Here is an 18,098-nt window from a genome sequence, read left to right on the forward strand (position 1 = left end):
GAACTTTAATGATTTTGCACAAGCTCTAGAGCTCAGGACCATATACTGTAGGTTAGAAACATGCAGAAGAGGCCTTCATCCTGCAGTGGATAGACAATGGCTAAAATGATGGTGATATATAAGAAACAAGTGTATTATTATATCTTATGTCCATATTTCTCTTCTTTGTATGCAGAGTTAATATATAAGGAAGTAATGGATTGGGAAGAAAGAAATAAGAATGGTTTGGTAAAAGAACAGCCTTCAGGTTAGTCATTGATGTAATAGATTGGGTTTTTTTTTCATTTACAATTTTTTATGGTAGTTTATTTTATCCATGGTTGCTAATAAAGGATATGTACCAAATAAATTATACATCTTGCAATGGATGATATGCACACTTGACTAAAAACAAGATAAAAAGCATATGGACAACGAACAGTAGCTTTTTGATTACCAAAAAAAAAAAAAAAAGGCTGTAAAGAGTTAAAGACTTTTATATGGATGGAGAGATACATTATTTCTCTTTGAAACAATTTTTCTTGATGTATGCTTGGTGGCTGGGAATTCTGCTTTATTCAGAAATAGTTTCCTGGGGGGAAAGGGCAGATTCATTGCTTTTGATGGGAAACAATACTTTGCTTTCTGTTTACCACTGTAATCTCTCTTAACTGTAGTATATGACAGAGATGAATAAAAACACTGCCTGATTTGCACTCCAAGGGAGGGTGTTAAGTGTTATCGGTGTCAGTTTGCACCTAGCTTTCAGGAACAAATCAAAATAGTTATTTCTATCAATTTTGGAAATGCAAAGTCTTATTATTATCCAAGCTATTACTTGTCCTGAGAAAATCACAGGCCTGTGTCCTGGCAGACAGTGTTACCAAAAGTATTATCTATTCATGATGCTAAATCAGTGGTGGTATTCAACCGGTTCTGCCTGGTTCTGGAGAGCTGGTAGGAGCGATGAGCAGCGGAGACCAAACCGGTTCTCTCCGCTGCTCTGCTGCCTCTGCTGTTGGGCCCACCTGCCTGCCCAGGCTCCCATACTCACCTTTATCCGCTGAATTTGAAGCGCAGCTGCTTTGCGCGGCACGCAATAGTGCTGCGCGGCAGCTGCTGAAGCGACCGGGATCTTGCAGGCTTGCAGGAGGCGAGTTAGAACACCTCTGTGCCTGTGCAAACCCCTCTGCACCTGCAAAATGCGCGTTTGGCACGTGCGTGTACACAAAGTGTGTGCACGTGCACAAAGCGTGCCCACCAAGCCACGCCCACCGAACTGGTGGCAACAATATTTGAATCCCTCCACTGCCCTAAATGTGATTTTCTTGCAACATTGTAGATAGCTATAGCTCTTCATTTTTCTTGTGAAAATTAAGCATAGAGAATGGAGCTGTTAATATGAAACTAGATATTTGAAAACATTCCTTGTAGAATAAGTTTATTATTCGTACAGAACTGAAATCTGTTCTTTCCACACATTCTGCACATAATCTACCTCTTCTAGTTTTATTTACTATAAATAAGCATTATACAGTATATGCAGGAATTGCATGGCGTGAAACTGCTAATCAGAGAATGGCACCCTCTTCCTAGTTATATTTTTAGGAAGAGCAGATATGGAGAGAGGGTTTGGGAAAATGCAGGTGAAAGGACACATCTGAGGTATTCAAGACTGTGAATACCATCCCTTGTCAAGAAGATAGTGCTAGGAATAATTTCAGGGGCAGTAAAAGCTGATTTTTGACAGGATATAGATAATAAGTGAACCTGTTTTAAAATTCATTTTTTTAAACTTTCACAAAAGATTTATTAAAAGTGCATGAGTTTCTGTATTGACTGTGTGTCTTCCCTTCATTCTGCCTGGTTTTGTTACCTTACAGACTAGCTTCAAGGGGAAAATTTTCAAATTGGCATTGCTTTTCCATGCATATGTTTTTAGGTGCGCATATCTTTATGCCACATAAAACACCTATGCTTTCAACCATGTCTTGCCTCAGATTTTCTTATGCTTGGTTTACTTAGCACAGATGCAGCAGTGAATAGCAATACCAGCCCTTCTCAGTCATCATCAGTCAACGACATTTCATCCATGTCAACAGAACAAACATTGGCTTCAGACACGGACAGCAGCCTTGATGCTTTGACAGGAACACTTGAAGGATGTCGGTGATCAGCTTTGAAGATTAAGATTAGCAAAGAATCTTTGCTTCTGTTGGGCCTCTTGCTTGTAAGTTCATGGAGCCAAATAGAAAACTTCATGTTCTGCATGTTCCTCTAAAATAATGCCTGTGATTTTACTCAGTTGCAGTAAAACTGTCTGCTTAATATTGTAGAGTGAAAGCAACTTTGTATGTCAAGGCAAATGAAATATAAACATTAATATAATACGTTTTGATCTATATCAGGTGAGCAGTTAAAATAACAAGATCAAACAAATCCATGGGCATTCTCACAGATATCTTTGAAAAACATGTTTATAAAAGAAATGTGTGTGTGTTTGAGAAAGGGGGGGAGGAAAGGAAGGAAGGAAAGAAGGAAGATGTAAATCTTGTTGAATGTATATTCTGTTTCTTAACTATTCAATTGCAGTCATATGCCATTCTTAATATACCTTGCTGGTATTCTCAATACTGTATAATATAGACACAATTGTTTTTCTGTATAGCACTCTTTTCTTGAGGCCTTTTTCTCTCCATCACCAAATAATATTGTACTCCTTCTCATAGAAGAAGCAAATTTGTGAATTTTTGCTTCACATTTTACATCTAAATGTGTTTTTGAATGTATTATTTCAGTGCTTTTCTTTAAAGAGTAGGTGGGATAAGTAAAGATAAGTCTTAATACTTATCAGAGTTAGGGTTTGTTTTTTCAAATAGCAACGTTGGCACCTGTTTTTAAGAAGTGACTAAACACTTGTAGGACCTTTATCTTCATTGCCTTTTCCTGGTATTAACATGGAGAATCTGATGTTGACATCATATTGGAGGTTACTTTGAGCCTCTTAACACTTTTAGTTGCTTTAGGTATGTTTTAAGGGACCACTACATAGCTTATAATTACTTTCAAAAATTCATATATGGGAAAAATTGAAATACATTATAAAAAGTGAAAGGAATCATTTTTAGAGCTAAAACACAGAGGTAAGAATTAGAGATAATCCTCACTTAGCAACACTAACTGGGACTGGGCTTTCCATTGGTCAGGGAAGCAGTCATTAGGCAAAACATGACATGGCTCCACCATTTAGTGACGGCAGTTCTGGTAGTCTCACTTGCATGTGTTAGGCAAGGAATTCTCACTTCTCCTGCCCTGCCATGCTAATCTCTGCTTCAACTCCCCTCACCCACTTATCTAGGCTCTTTTGGCTGTCTTGCATTCCACCACTGCCACTTATTCCTCATGACCCATGGTTGACCTCCGCCATCTTCCGGCTGACAAGACACCTCCGGCTGACAAGACACCGTGCAGTCATAAATGTGGTTGGCTGCCAAATGCCTGAATTTTGATCACATGATTGTGGGGGGTGACAGGGTTCTGAGTAATGCAGAACTCCGAGGCAGGTAGATTCCCCAAAGAACATGTTTATTGGACACACCATATCGACACAGCTAGTCAAACCCAACTCTAAAAGTTCCTATGGTTTTTCCCCTAATTAAAAGAGCAAATATTCCCTCCCCAGGTGTCACCAGTCACATTATCCAATGAAGGTAGCTGGGAGGTTGCTAGGCCACTCCTCTGCCATTTACTGGGATGACCTTGGTTCCCACAGGTCATCTTGGTTCTTGTTTTGATGGGTAGCTGGTTTATCTACTTCCTCCCTCCCTTCCCCCTTTCAAAGTTTACGGCAAGTATGAGGCAGGAGGAAAATGGCTTCAACCAGGTCAGCTTCAGAGTTGACGGGGTGCCAGAGCAGCCATAACGTTGCACTATAATTATGATTCATTTAGTGACAGTGTAATCTTGAATAGTCATTATGTGAGGACTACTTATAGTAATGTATGAAATATGTAAGGGTGGGGGTTTTTTAAAAAAAAATGCCCAATCTTGAGTGAAATTTGCTTTGCTTCAATTTCTTCCTACTCTGAACATGAGCAAAGTTGATTTAACAGGAAAATATTTATGTGACTATGTGGGTGGGTTGGCAGATGAGCATTGTGTTTTAGGGAAGGTATGGTGGATGGAACAAAGTTGTGAATCAAAGCCAGATGTTACAGTTATTACAGATTTCCAGGCTGTGGGAGGGGAGTTTCCCTTAGAAGATATTGGGAAAGGCTTATTGTGTATTATTGCCTTTTTCTTTGGGCACCAGCACTTTACTAGCAGGGCAAACATATGACTGGGAATAAGTCCTATTAAGTTTAATAAGTGTGATATAGGATCACAGCATAAATTCATTGTTTTTAAAAATAACATTTTTTAGCAATAGGTTCTTCAAAACACACTATCAGAATGAGCCCCACACTCCTGATTTCTCCAGATAGAATTTGCTATCAGATCTTCTGGCTATAAGATATTCATACAATTTTATCACTTGATAAAATTTAATTACTAAGTTGCAACTGAACATATTAATTGCCTTCCTTAAACATTCTGCTTGAGATATGAGATCACATGAAATGCCTGTGAGAGCTTATATGTTAGCAATTAACAGAATAATCCGTGTTCATATTTATCCTTAATGTATGATGTATAGACACAATCTATTATTTGCACTAATAAGGTATTTCAGAAGACAATATTAATGAGTAAAATAAAACATATTTCATTGCTAATTAAAGTAAACATAGGAAACAAACGAAAGACTGAAGTGAAAGAACATATCCAACAAAGAACATATCCAACAAAGCTTAATTCATAAAGTTGTTAAGCATTCCATCAAACTATTTTGAAATAACTCTGTAGCCCCTTCTTTTGCACAAAACCCATTTGATTTACCTGCATGAAATTTGGAAATGCTATCTATTTTGAAATGTAATATTGTGCCCCAAAGCAATCAGTTTTCCCCTGTAGGCTTAATCACATTTAGCCCATTTTAAAAAGATAGATTGCTTTTGAATTCATCCCATTCTGCCAAACAACCATAAAGCCACGGTTATGTTTTTCTTAAGCTATGTTGGGGTGATTAAACTCTGCAATTCACTTGGGATCAAGATCCCAGTTGGTACTTTATTTAACCAAAAAGAAGACAAGGATAGGAGTTTGACAAGACATAAATGTATATTGATTGAAGTTATAACTACTAATGAAAACTCATTGCCTGTAAAAATTAGGTTCCTCGTTAACAACATTAATTGATCTCCAACTTCATATACCAACATTCGCTGATCCATACAACCTGCCCCCCATTGCATGCAGAATCATCCAACTATACAGATGCATTTTTCCCTTTTATTCCATCAGAAGCCAACAATAGAATAAGATGGATATAGAATAAGATGAAGGGAGTAAGTAAGAATGGAAAAAAAAGAGAAAGGATGGGAACAAAATGATTAGAGATTGGTTGGTGGGAAGAGTTACAAAGAAGGAAAGAAAAGAAAGAAGAAGTCAGTTATAATTGAAATGTTTAAATTCAAGCTAATTTTCATAAAGAAAGCCAGTTGGTATAGTAGTGGTTAATGCACTAGGCTAGAAATCAGGAGACTGTAAGTTCTACCCTGTTTCTCCAACAATACGGCCTCCCCAATAGGAAGTCCCAGCATGTTTTATAGGCATGAAATGAAATTAAGCCCCTCCCCCAAATTAAGGCCTATATTAAAACATGCGAAATGGGGGAATGGTGGGGGCTTGCCATTAGGAAGTACTTTTGTTGCACACCCAGATATGGTGCTGCCTGCGTTGACCCCGATCTGAAGTGCCCCACCAACACCGAGGTCAACATCCAAGCCGTCGCCGCCCACCCGAAGATGCAGGGGGGAATTAAGTCACCCCTGAAAAGATGGCCTAGCCATTTTGGGGGCTCAAAAAAAATAAATAAGACCCAGCCTTATTATATGAGAAACACGGTAGTTTCAGCTTAAGTACAAAGCCAGCTAAGTGACTTTGGGCCAGCACTAACTTTCAGCCCTAGGAAGCAGGCAGTGGTAAACCATTTCCAAAATGTTGCCAAGAAAGACTAGGGGACACATACACAATCTTGAGACATTCAGGCTGTGTGGCATGACCCCTTCAGCTATTAGTACTTCATGCTAATTGCTTTGTTTTCATAGCCTTTTCTATTTTCAGCAAATGTAAAATACTACCACATCATTCATAGAAAATTATTTGGGGTTAGGGAGTTTAGCTGAAGTTCTCTGGATGATCAGAATTTCTCTGCAGCCTTTGTCATTCCACAATGGGATTGGAGGAGGTAGAGGTGATACATTCGTGCATCTTTTCAACTGTCAAGCTGAAATGCCTGACAATATAGGTTTTTCCTATGTATTGCTGTAAAATTACTTTCCTTCAAAAAGAGCTTTAATCGGTTTGAAATTATGAAATTGTATAATAATTATGTAACTTTAAATAAAGCTAAACAATGTAAGGTTACATGATGCAACTCTTTAAGAGTTTGCATTGTACTTTCAGAAGTACTGTGAAAATAATCCTGTGTTTGGACTATTTTTTGTAAATATGGGTATTCATCATCTATAGGAACACTGAATATTAAAAATGTGTCTGCCTCTGCAATATATTGTTCAGCAGCAGTAAAAAATGGCATTTACACACTCTTGACATAATGATGCTTATTTCTTAAGCGCTGGTATAGACATATCACATATAGGATATTTTCCTTTTAGAGAAGAAAAGAGTGGTTTGGAATTGAAATACCCATTGTTTCTATGGTATGAATGCATAGGACTTTAACGTTTGTACTGTAATAGTTTGAGGCCAGTTCAGATTAGATAGATTAATTAGTCCTCAAATTTCTATGCTTTCCATCTTGAAAAATTTCCTTTGATTTTTCTTCACTTCAAAACTTTTTTTTTTTTTTTTTGAAAAGCGATATCCCATGAAACAACTCAGCTGTTTCTGAATTCTGAAGGCATTAGAATAGTGAGTATCTAGGCTATAACTAAACTGAGAATAATCATTGGCTAAATCCTTATTTGGAGAGAATGTGCTAAAGAAAGGGTAAAGCATAAATGAGTGGATTATTATCTAACAGGGAACAATGTTTGCTCTAATTATATGTTATAGCTTTTTTGTTTTATATATCTGAGGAGACAGAAAAATGTGGTTGTATGTACATATATTGTAGTTGCACTGGGACAACCAGTTAAGTGCAACTTTTATAGCAGCCATAAAACATTAATGTTATTGTTGAGCTACTTTCACGCTTTGCAAAAATCATGGCATAGAATTAATAATAATCACTGCCCTGTTAATGATACACACACACACACAATTTAAGTGATAGAAACATTTAACCCCACTTGGCTATATTTTTCTTCTACATTGCTCAATACAGCTTTATAACAGATTATAAACTGTTTGGAGGACATGGCAAATGAAGGTGGATTCAACATTTTCTGCCACTCTAGATAATGTTATAAATCAGTTGATAACATTGTTTTGAGCAATGGGTATGGCATTAATTTGTTAAGAAAAGCATGGACAACTCCAAATATGAGAGGGAAGGAACAATGAATTGGACATTATGATTCAATGGCCATTTTCCATATCTTAACTAATGTTTGGCTAGCATTATATCATCACCAGACTAAGTATGACTCTGTTCTAATATTTATTCATTGAGTTGAAAAGATAAAACTAGTGAATATTTTAAGTATAAAGACAGAGTTCTAAACCTGAAGCATACATTTGCACAACTGGTTTTTTTTCTATAAAAGAATGTAAGTAGGATGTTACATGGATAGTTTCCCGTGTTTTGCTTATAATTTTGATGGTGAATCCTACATTTCAGTAGAGTCATTTCTTACTAATTTAGATCAAATAGTATATAATTACTACTTTTGGTCACCTGTAGTTTGATGTGTTCAAATCAGTTCAGTGTCACTTTTCCAAAATCTAAGTGTGTATTTGTAAATGTGCAAGTCTTTTTGTAAAAATCCTGTCATGAACTTGTCTACTATAGCATGCTCTGACATTACTGTGAAATGTTTTAATAGGCATAATGTGTGTACTTCCTGTACTTAACTGCTCACCTGAAAAAAAAGGAGAATGAAGCAAATTGGCTAGTAAATGTTCAATTTCTGTCCTCTACATATTATTTTAAATATACTGAGTAGTGAATGGCATTGCAGAGATAGAATGGTTTTACAAGTTATTTTTGTATGTGCCCTCTTCTTTGTTCAGAAACATTAGAGTCTAGATTGTTTGGAAAATGCTTTAAGGAAATGACTTTACACAAACTTGCATATTTATGATGAAATTATATGAAGAGAGGCACATGTCTGTGCAGATCTTTTTTTTTTTTTTTTAAAAAAGCCAAGAGGTACATTTCATGATGCAGCAACAAAGGAAGCAAAAAGTGTGTCTTACTAGGAAAATGGATGAAATGGCCTTTTGTTAATACTGCAGCACGGTTTAAAAGTGAAGGCAGTAGTGCTTCCTGCTGCTTCCAGTAATGGGTGCCAAAGGCTTAAAGAAAGCTGTTTTAGTTTAGATTAAATTGTCAGAAATTGAGACTACATTAATTAAATGTAATTGTAAGGGGATATTTATGCATCCAAATGTTTACTTTTCAGATGACTTCTGTGTCTGTTTACATTATGGTTCAGAGGTGGTTTAAAAACTGTAACACCTGTAGCACCTTCATTGATCCATTCTATCTCAAACCTTTTCTGCAACGCGGTATGCTGAAGTCTTTTGTTGCTGTTACATCATGTTTACATGGTTATTTTTATTTTAAAAAAACATAAATTTAGAGAGAAGGGCTTAGATCATATTTCTAATTTAGGCCTGGATGTGCCCAGTGTGCCTTGACTCTCTTTTTCCTTTGAATGGCAGGTCACAGGTCATATCACAAATATCTTTTTTGACCTCTGTTAGCTTCACAAGATGCTTGCTAACTGCTGGACTTGGGAAGTTATTTTGAAAGCTCTTTTGATGTATGGAATTAAGTATAAGGTTTTTTGGATTAAGGGTAAAGTAATAGGATATAATAGTATTGATCTGTATCTTTGGGCCATTATGTAGCACTCCATGAATTAGGGGAGGAAATCATGTATGCAGTCTACAAATTCGTGCTAGCTGTACTGCAAGTTGCCAAGTTAATGATGTCTGAATCTCTAGAGATTCTCAATTTCAAAACAGAATTGGTGACCCTTTTAGTTTGAAAATTATTTATTTGCTAAAATGGCCAAATACTTTTTTCCAAGTGCAGATACATTTTGCAGGAATGAGGTCTATGTATAATAGGCGAACTACAAAATCTAGAAGTGAAGAAATGTATGTTAAGAACCTTGATTACATTTTATGAATCTAAAATCAATAGTGCCTGTAAAGCTGGTTGAAATAAATAATTTGTAATAAAACTAATCAGGGCATATACATTTAGTAATTCTGTTGGAGCGGAATTTCTTCCTGTTGATGAATGTATTTGTGGAACTTAATTGAAGCTCGTATATGTTTCACAGACTCCCAGGTCTAGTACTTGAGCCCCAAATTAATTTATCTCAGAAGACTCCCTGATTTTTTATGTCTTTCTTCCATTATGTATACTTCTGAGGTCGTATTTTATATGTTGGGACATGAAAATTTGCCAAATATTTAAATAATTTGCTTAGAATCTTTTTTAATGCCATTATGTAACAAATCTCATGTTATATGCACTGTTCATGATAAGAACTTTGTATTGAAGAATTGCAAGCCATCTACTCCTTATATGTACAAAACAAAACAAAATCATTCTCATTTTTGAATTATAAAATTATATTTTATTTTTATAATTGTAATTCTGATTGTGAATTTCACTGCCACTAACTCATTGTGGATATTGTAGATAAGCTTGGGTCCTATATTTCAATACTTACACAATTTAAAAAAAAAATAAAGTAATGCTTTGAAAGTAGTAACATTTAATTAAACCCCAAGTTTAATTGGTTCTAAAATTAAGAAATGAATTCTTTCAAACGCCAAGAAATACATGTTTAAAATGAGTTTAAGGTTTACATTGTGTTATTTAAAATCTTAATGTTCATGTTGTCATGCTACTGTTCAATTTTTGCACTCCAGTAATTTTTCTAAAAAATTTAAGCATGTTAATTCTTCTCAGTGTTTCCATGCCTCTTGTCTTTATTGATAAAACATATATACCATTTTGCATATTACAGTTTAAATTGATGCAATCCAATTGATGCAGTACAACTATAGCCCCAGTTCTTACGGACACCTGTGCATAAAAGTCATATTTTCCTTATTTTCAGAATTTATATATGGTTGCACATACAGTTGGTCCTCATTTAACAACTGCACATTTAGTGACTGATCAAACATGATGGTGCTGAATGAATGGTAATCCTGATTATCTGTCAGTGTAGCATTTCTGTGGTCACGTGGTCATGATCGGGATGGTGGTCACATGAGGTCCTAGTTTAAAAAATGAATTTGTTTTCCACTAACTTCAGTTAGAAAATTACTAAGTTTTCAGTTTTTCATTATGACTTCAGAATTACGGCCTAGGAGTGGAGCAGTAACTTTAAAAATGCATATGTTTAAAGTTCTGTGAGTGAGGTATTTTTTTTCTTGAAATCGATTTCCACTTAAAGATTGGTTAAGTTGATTTCAGAGAGACCTAAGTGCACCTTTCTGCTTAGATTTAAAGACACCAGCATTAGTATTTATAATATAAACATAGTGCACTATAATACTATATATAATTATTTTATTTATTTATGGTGTACTTTATTTATAGTTGCCTTCCCAGCAAAGTGGTACCTGTTTATCTAATTGCATTTGCATGCTTTTGAACTGTCAGGTGGGCAGGAGCTGAGGCAAGTAACAGGAGCTTACCCTGTCAAGCGGCACTCTGTCCTCAAACCCAGGCTGTCAACTTTCCAGCTGAGAAGCTTGGCATCTTTAACCTCTGAGCCATTGCGCTACTTCTAATCATTGCTAATAATCTTGCTCTCTTAATTAAGAGAAATGATTTTGCTTATAGAACCCTACTGTTGCATGGTGTGCCATAGACTGAAATATAAATGAAGGAGAGCCTTAGTTCTTTCTCCTTTAAGGTGAAGTATATACCCAATGGTCACATGTCACTGCTCTTGCAGGGCACATTGGGAGCAATGGTTCTTTCACAGTATATCTTACAATGGGAAACTGCACTATACTTTTATATAGAAACAGGTAAATAAAACATTTTAATGTTTAGGTGAGATTTTTTTCAAGAGGAAATAATTGCTGGGAAGTAGAAATGAAGTGAATTCTGGTAAGTTCAAAAGGATGAAGCACAACTCAACTTTTGGCAAAGACGTCAAATTGTTAGCTGGTAATATATATTTAAACTGGATTTCTGCCTCCACTCCCCATAATCTTGTCACACTGAATTCAATTCAATTTTAAAACCACTATAAAAATTAAGTGTTGATGAAAGATGCATATCATCTGTCCCTGACTCTTGAAATAAATACCCTGTATTGTTGGAATGGGTGGGGATCATACAATTATTTTCCATTATTTTATTTAAATTTGTACCCTTTATTCTATTTCTAGGGAAATTAAAGCAGACTAAGGCATTCTGTTAGAGTTGGGAATGTTTTGACAATAATTTGAAAAAGGTGCTTCAGAACCTGCAAAACGTTCACTCTACAGTAAAGTGTTACTATACTTTTTCAGGTTTCTGCTCTAGTCTGAGAAAAGGTTCTGCAGGTTTAATGAGTCTGCTGCGGCTTATTAAAACAGTCACATCATTTTGCAACATCTCATGGAATCTTGAAAAAATGGGACTCTTTTAAAGTGGTATTGCAGCCACATGTTCCAAAATATCTCCCCTGAATAATTTTCAAAGCACATCCCCTACAAAACAGCAAGACACTATATTTAATAATACAATGCACTTCTTGCTGTAATCTATTTATTAATCAGACTTACATAGCCACTCATCTCACAAGAAATGTCTCTGGATGATACAGAATAATCAGAAATGAATACATATATAAAAACATTAAAAAATGAAAATCAGCATTAAAAATGTTAACAGATCTGTTAACAGATAATCAGAGTTGGAAGGGACCTTGTAGGTCGTCTAGTCCAACCCCCCGCCCAAGCGGGAGACCCTACACCATCTCTGACAAATGGCAGTCCAATCTCTCCTTGAAAGTCTCAAGTGATGACGGTCCCACAACTTCCAAGGGCAAGCTGTTCCATTGCTTGATTGTTCTCACTGTCAGAAAGTTTCTCCTTGTTTCCAGGTTAAATCTCTCCTTGTTCAGTTTACATCCATTATTCCTTGTCTGGCCTACAGGTGCTTTAGAAAATAGCTTGACCCCTTCCTCCCTATGGCAGCCCCTCAAATACTGGAAGACTGCTATCCTGTCTCCCCTGGTCCTTCTCTTCTCTAGACTAGCCAGGCCCAGTTCCTGTAACCGTTCTTCATATGTTTTAGTCTCCAGTCCCCTAATCATCCTGGTTGCTCTTCTCTGTACTTTTTCTAGAGTCCCAACATCTTTTTTATAATGTGGTGAACAAAACTGGATGCAGTACTCTAGGAGTGGTCTTACTAAGGCGTTATAGAGTGGTATTAGTACTTCCTTGGTCTTAAAACAAAAATTATAAAAACCTCAAACAGATTGCACCAATCTGTTAAGGTTGCTAAGGTTAACAAGCACCTGGTAGTGTGGTTATTGATTAGGGACATTGACATGCATCTCCATGATTTCAAGGAATGCGCTGTTTGATCTACATACTTTAATGCATTTACAGATTCCAAGGTAAGTACATTGTTGGCCTGAAGCTACAGAAAGAAACTTCAAAAATAAATATTTTTGGTAATGTTCATTAAAATTAAACATCTGTATTTCAAATAATAATAGAAAAAGAACATTTCTTTTTCTTCCTCTTTTTGTTGCTATGCCAAGATTTCCTATTACAAAGACATCAAGCTGATGGACTTTATTACAAAATGGAAAATTGTTCTGGAAAAATAGGCTCATTCAAAATTTTCCACATGATTGTATGATGACTCCTACGAGTGAGCCTCAATGTCTTGATCCTTGAACCTTGACATTTCTTAAGACATTTACCAAGATGCAAAATATATAACGCAGTAGATACCATAACTGTACTTGTAAAATGCATGGTGGGAGAGGAAATATCTTACACACAAAAAAGCAGCCAAACTTTCCAGCTACTTTTCAGCAAAACTATGGCTGATTGAATCTTGTGTATCAAATTAACTAAATTGTACAAATTTGAGGATCCTCCCGTTAAAACATCTAACTTTCAGTACTAGAATAAAAGAAAATATGTTAGTAGACCTCTTTCTGAATCTAACTCCTCTCAATAACAACTTCTTCTTCTTCTTCTTCTTCTTCTTCTTCTTCTTCTTCTTCTTCTTCTTCTTCTTCTTCTTCTTCTTCTTCTTCTTCTTCTTCTTCTTCTTCTTCTTCTTCTTCTTCTTCTTCTTCTCCTCCTCCTCCTCCTCTTCCTCCTCCTCCTCCTCCTCCTCCTCCTCCTCCTCCTCCTCCTCCTCCTCCTCCTCCTCCTCCTCCTCCTCCTCCTCCTCCTCCTCCTCCTCCTCCTCCTCCTCCTCCTAAGTGTTGGTTGCCCTGTACTAAGATCTATTGTTACTTTCACCAAGGTGTTTCTATCTTTTTGAATGGAAGTCAAACCACCTATAATTATAGTCTAACAGTAATTTTAACAACACAGTTGAATCTTGAGAGATGTTTGGATTCATTGCAGGATCCCAAACTGGATTCCCCAATTCAAAGCAACTCTCAGTCTTTCGTTTTTTATCTTGCAGTGGATGCAAGAATGGGGCTTGCTATAGAAATTCTTTTTTCTATTCTTAATAAACGCATACTCTAGATTATTCTTCCAGTACTTAAATCATTCCAGACCGGTTTTAAAAATGTAATTCTCTTCCAACAAAACCTTACTAAACATTTAATATTTTAAAAAATACAACAGAGAGGAACTTCATTTGTATTTTTACCTTTTAAGTACTTGGAGCATGAGTTCATGTGTAGTTTTTTTTCCCGTCAGATGAAGTTAGGATCAGATAGCATCTAAAAACTTTGATGAATTTGCTCCGGCAGCTTTTCTTCGCTTGTTAGTTTTCCAAAAGTACAAAAAAACTCTTCCATTTCTCTCTGAAGAGTTTCATTTTTCCTCTCTGCATCCTTGCGTGCCCTCTCTGCATTGCATATTTTAGTTTCTACTAAACGATGCCACTGCCGTTGCTGATCCAATTTTGAATGTAGATCCTTAACTTCCATGTCCCTTTCTTTATTCTGTTGCTCCAGGCTGTTGGCATAAAAACAGTGTGGTTTTGCATTTCACAAGTGCTTCATTTCCTTGGCTTATCCTGAGTTATGTTCACTTCAAAAGTAGAAAATACTTGAAAGGTTTTATACCAGACTCTCAGTAATACAAATCAAGAGCCACAAGGTAAAGAAGGATGCTCAGGCATTCTTGTAATGATTTGGTCTAAAAAACAACATCTCAGACTATTAATCACATCTTTGTCTCCTTTATCACTCTCATATGTTGAAATCACTATTTTCACTAATTCACTGGAAGAAAATGAATCTGACACTAATAGCCCAAGCATTGTACTGACAATTAGACTTGTAGTTCAATAAAATGGCAACAAAACAAAACAAAACTGCCCTGTGAAATGTGAATTAGGGTGATCGCTCAATACATACAAATTATACATGATTTATTTTTCTGTTTGCAGCTTGCTGCTTACTATGCAAAGAGCAACCATATTAACTGGTCTTTCAAAATGCATTGCTAGAGGTATATAAAATATGGGACAAATATTGGTAATTTTAATCTAATTTATCATTATTTGTTCCAACCAATCTATAAATGTTCCCATAAACCAATATTTTTGCTGCGTTTCTGACAATAGCAACACACAAACCATCCAAATGCATGTTACTGTATGCTGCCGAGAATTGTTTTGTGTGAGATGGGCAGTCGTATAAATGTAATAAATAAATAAATACAAGCCAAGCCCCAGTTGTTGACGTATTGTGGACTTGAATATTTACCTTAAAACAATAGCTTCATATTCTGCCCTCTGTTGGGCCATCTGCTTCTTTAGATGGGCCAAGTGGCACCGCAAGAAACTTTGACATGTGGAAACATCTTTGTGTGAAATGGAGCACTTGCTACAGTTGTTCATCTGGCCTTGTTCCAAGCTGTCAACAATCCCTCAAATGTTTGTTGTTGTCTTATTAGCCCCTGGAAATTCTTCTTTATGCTTATGCCTGGTTAAAAAAACAACCCAAAAACCTTAGTTTTAATCCAAGCTTCGTATCATCTAGGTAATTATTTGATTAGATCTCAGCAATATTGTTGATAGTCTTTAAGCTTCTTTGAAAAGTGCAAGAAGCTTTCTTCTAGGTGAGAAGTCGCCTTTAATTTTGTCTGTTTTCCGGTTTGACGCTGGACATGGAAGTCATACCCCAGCTGCAGCTGTCTGAAGCTTCTCAGATGCTTGGAAATAATAATCCACTTTTATGGGGTCCTGGATCTTGTTTCACTCCTGACTTTGTTCTGGATAAGGGTTAGGATTGGGTGGGAAACACCTCACATTGCCACGCTTCCCATATCCTCTTGCAATAAGGGCTTAAGTCTATTTGCCACCACCCTTTTATTACCCTCCCTGTTTTCTCATATGCAGCGTGACCAACATTGGTGGGTGGAACTCTAATGAATTGTTACTGTTCAGATATCTGCCAAGCTATTCTTGGCTGTGAAGCAGCAGCAGCACAACTGGAGTGTACAAGTTCCCTTGTGCCTTTTACATAGGCAATAGAAATATATCTAGCCTGCTTTAGATTCACTGGTATAACAACCTAAATAATGCTGGGGGCGGGGGGGGGAGATAGTGATGTCAGTACAATGGCTGATATCAACACAACATTTCTAACCTGATGCCATCATTACATGACAATTCCCATCAGGGTAGTTGAGATGATAAACAAATTTAGAGAATACAATTAAAGGTCATTAAGGTAGGGAAAGCAATATACGATAGGATGAAGTTTGTTTCTCACTATTTTTATTAAGTTTGTTCTTTATTAAGTTATTGGAAGACTCAGTTCACATAACTCATCTGTTTAATACCAAGTAATACAAATAAAGTACTTTGATACGTGTTTTTTTCAAACTCAAGAAATACCTGTTACTGTTCCATGCCTGCCTGCCGGTTTGCCATCTGTGTTTTGCTCATTTAAGCAAAATAGCGTTTATTGAAGAAATAGGTTTGTTATATTTTCCTGTAATTAGCAAGCTAACAGGAATATTATGGTAAATCATTCACTATAGTATTCTTTCCTTTCCCACTTGAACAAAACTGGAGAATCTTATACCAGCCAATCAAGAATTGAAACTAGAGAAATGTAAGAGGTCTCCTATTTTTACTCTTCAGTGAATATTTTCCGGCTCCAATGTAAACTTCACGTTTGCTGAGTTTTGTGTATGTGGGTGCACAGAGATGTACACACAGACAGGTATGTGTACATAAATGTAACAATTTGTATTAATGCATCAGTACCTCATTCAGCTTATTTGGGTATTGTGCTTTTTGGGAGCCTAAAAGATGCAAAGAAGGTGGAATCGGAATGTACTCCTGAAATGAATTCTGTGTCCTGAAGCCACACACCAAACAATCATGATTTGTACCAGCAGTGAGGCTGTCCTTTTATTATCTTTCCCTTGTTGTGTATATGCAATGATGGGTGAATGTTATCCACTGAATCTTGAAAGAGACAAATGTGCAATATGTCATTTTTGAACCAAGCAGAATAGGCGTCCTTCTGGCAACTGCAATATTTGGGGTATTAGGAAATAGAACCATATTGTCCACATAAAGAACAAGATTGAACATATTCTAGAGTTGTACATATAATGAAATCAGTATTATATCTCTGATACTGTTAATTTATTTATTTATTTATTTATTTATTTATTTGATTTGCCAATTGTTTACAAGATAATAAGTATAAGTGTATACATAGTTGTGAATACATGAAATGGGTACATATAAGAAAAATAAAAGAATAAGAAACAACAGGACAGGGACCGGTAGGCACGTTGGTGCGCTTATGATCATTCTCACAGACCTCTCTAGGAAAGGGGTGAGGTCAATAATAGACAGTCTAAGGTTAAAGTTTTTGGGGTTTGGGGAAGAGACTACAGAGTCGGGTAGAGATTCAGACATTGACCACTCTATTGCTGAAGTCGTATTTCCTGCAATCAAGTTTGGTGCGGTTTACTTTGAGTTTGTATCTATTGTGTGCTCTTGTGTTGTTATGGTTGAAGCTGAAGTATTCATTGACAGGTAGGACATTGCAATGTATGATTTTATATACCATGCTTAAGTCAGACCGAAGACGGCGTAATTCAAGGTTTTCTAGTTCTAGAATTTCAAGTCTGGTGGCATAAGGTATTCTGCAACGAGTAGAAGAGTGGAGAACTCTTCTTGTGAAATATTTCTGGACTTAATTATTAATTATTATTAATGGTAGCCACTCCCTGGATCCTTAGTGAATTTGGTATCCTCAAACTCAGAGAGTTTGGCTTTGGCATATCATCCTCACAGGCTGGCAACAATGAATTAAAGTTTTGGAGGCAAAAGGCTTGGGAGGAATTCAGCTCATCAATTTATGAATCAACTTGTGAATCTGTGCACAAGTGCATGAGCAATACACACCAGCATATTACCAGGTCATAATCCCTAACTCAGATATTAGAAATATGAAATTAATGTGCTGCATAATACATTTCCTCTCTTGTTCTTGCTGATGAAGGGAATTAGGGTAAATCTGAGTGTGAGCAGTGGCCAAAACGTTTAGATTAGTGTGCTCTCAGATGCATAGAATGAATATGTTACAAAGTCAAACAGATGGCTGGGTTTTCACTTTGTCCAATCTTTCTACGATCATCAGAATTGTGTCTCAAGGGAGCTAGGTTCTAGTCTTCACCTTCAGGAA

The 18,098-nt window shown here is 36.3% G+C and overlaps 1 protein-coding gene across 7 annotated transcripts in view; it reads left to right on the forward strand.

Moving 5' to 3' along the window:
- The window catches only part of MAPK9 (mitogen-activated protein kinase 9), a 45,314-nt gene extending 35,116 nt beyond the window's left edge, over positions 1-10,198 (forward strand). For 5 of the 7 annotated variants that reach the window (XM_087955245.1, XM_087955247.1, XM_087955243.1 and 2 more), the window contains 3 exons: positions 176-247; positions 2,010-5,624; positions 5,978-10,198. In XM_087955245.1, coding sequence (XP_087811371.1) covers positions 176-247; positions 2,010-2,152 — 215 coding nt within the window. In that variant the 3' untranslated portion in view covers positions 2,153-5,624; positions 5,978-10,198. Of the gene's footprint in view, positions 1-175; positions 253-2,004; positions 5,625-5,977 lie in introns of those variants that run through there. The other 2 variants (XM_026686621.2, XM_087955248.1) reach the window with 2 other exon arrangements.
- The last annotated feature ends 7,900 nt before the right edge of the window (positions 10,199-18,098 follow it).

This window comes from Notechis scutatus, chromosome 2 (assembly GCF_049901735.1).
Source record: "Notechis scutatus isolate UNSWTSFEM ecotype Mainland chromosome 2, rNotScu1.2, whole genome shotgun sequence".
In the NCBI taxonomy this organism is placed as follows: domain Eukaryota; kingdom Metazoa; phylum Chordata; class Lepidosauria; order Squamata; family Elapidae; genus Notechis; species Notechis scutatus.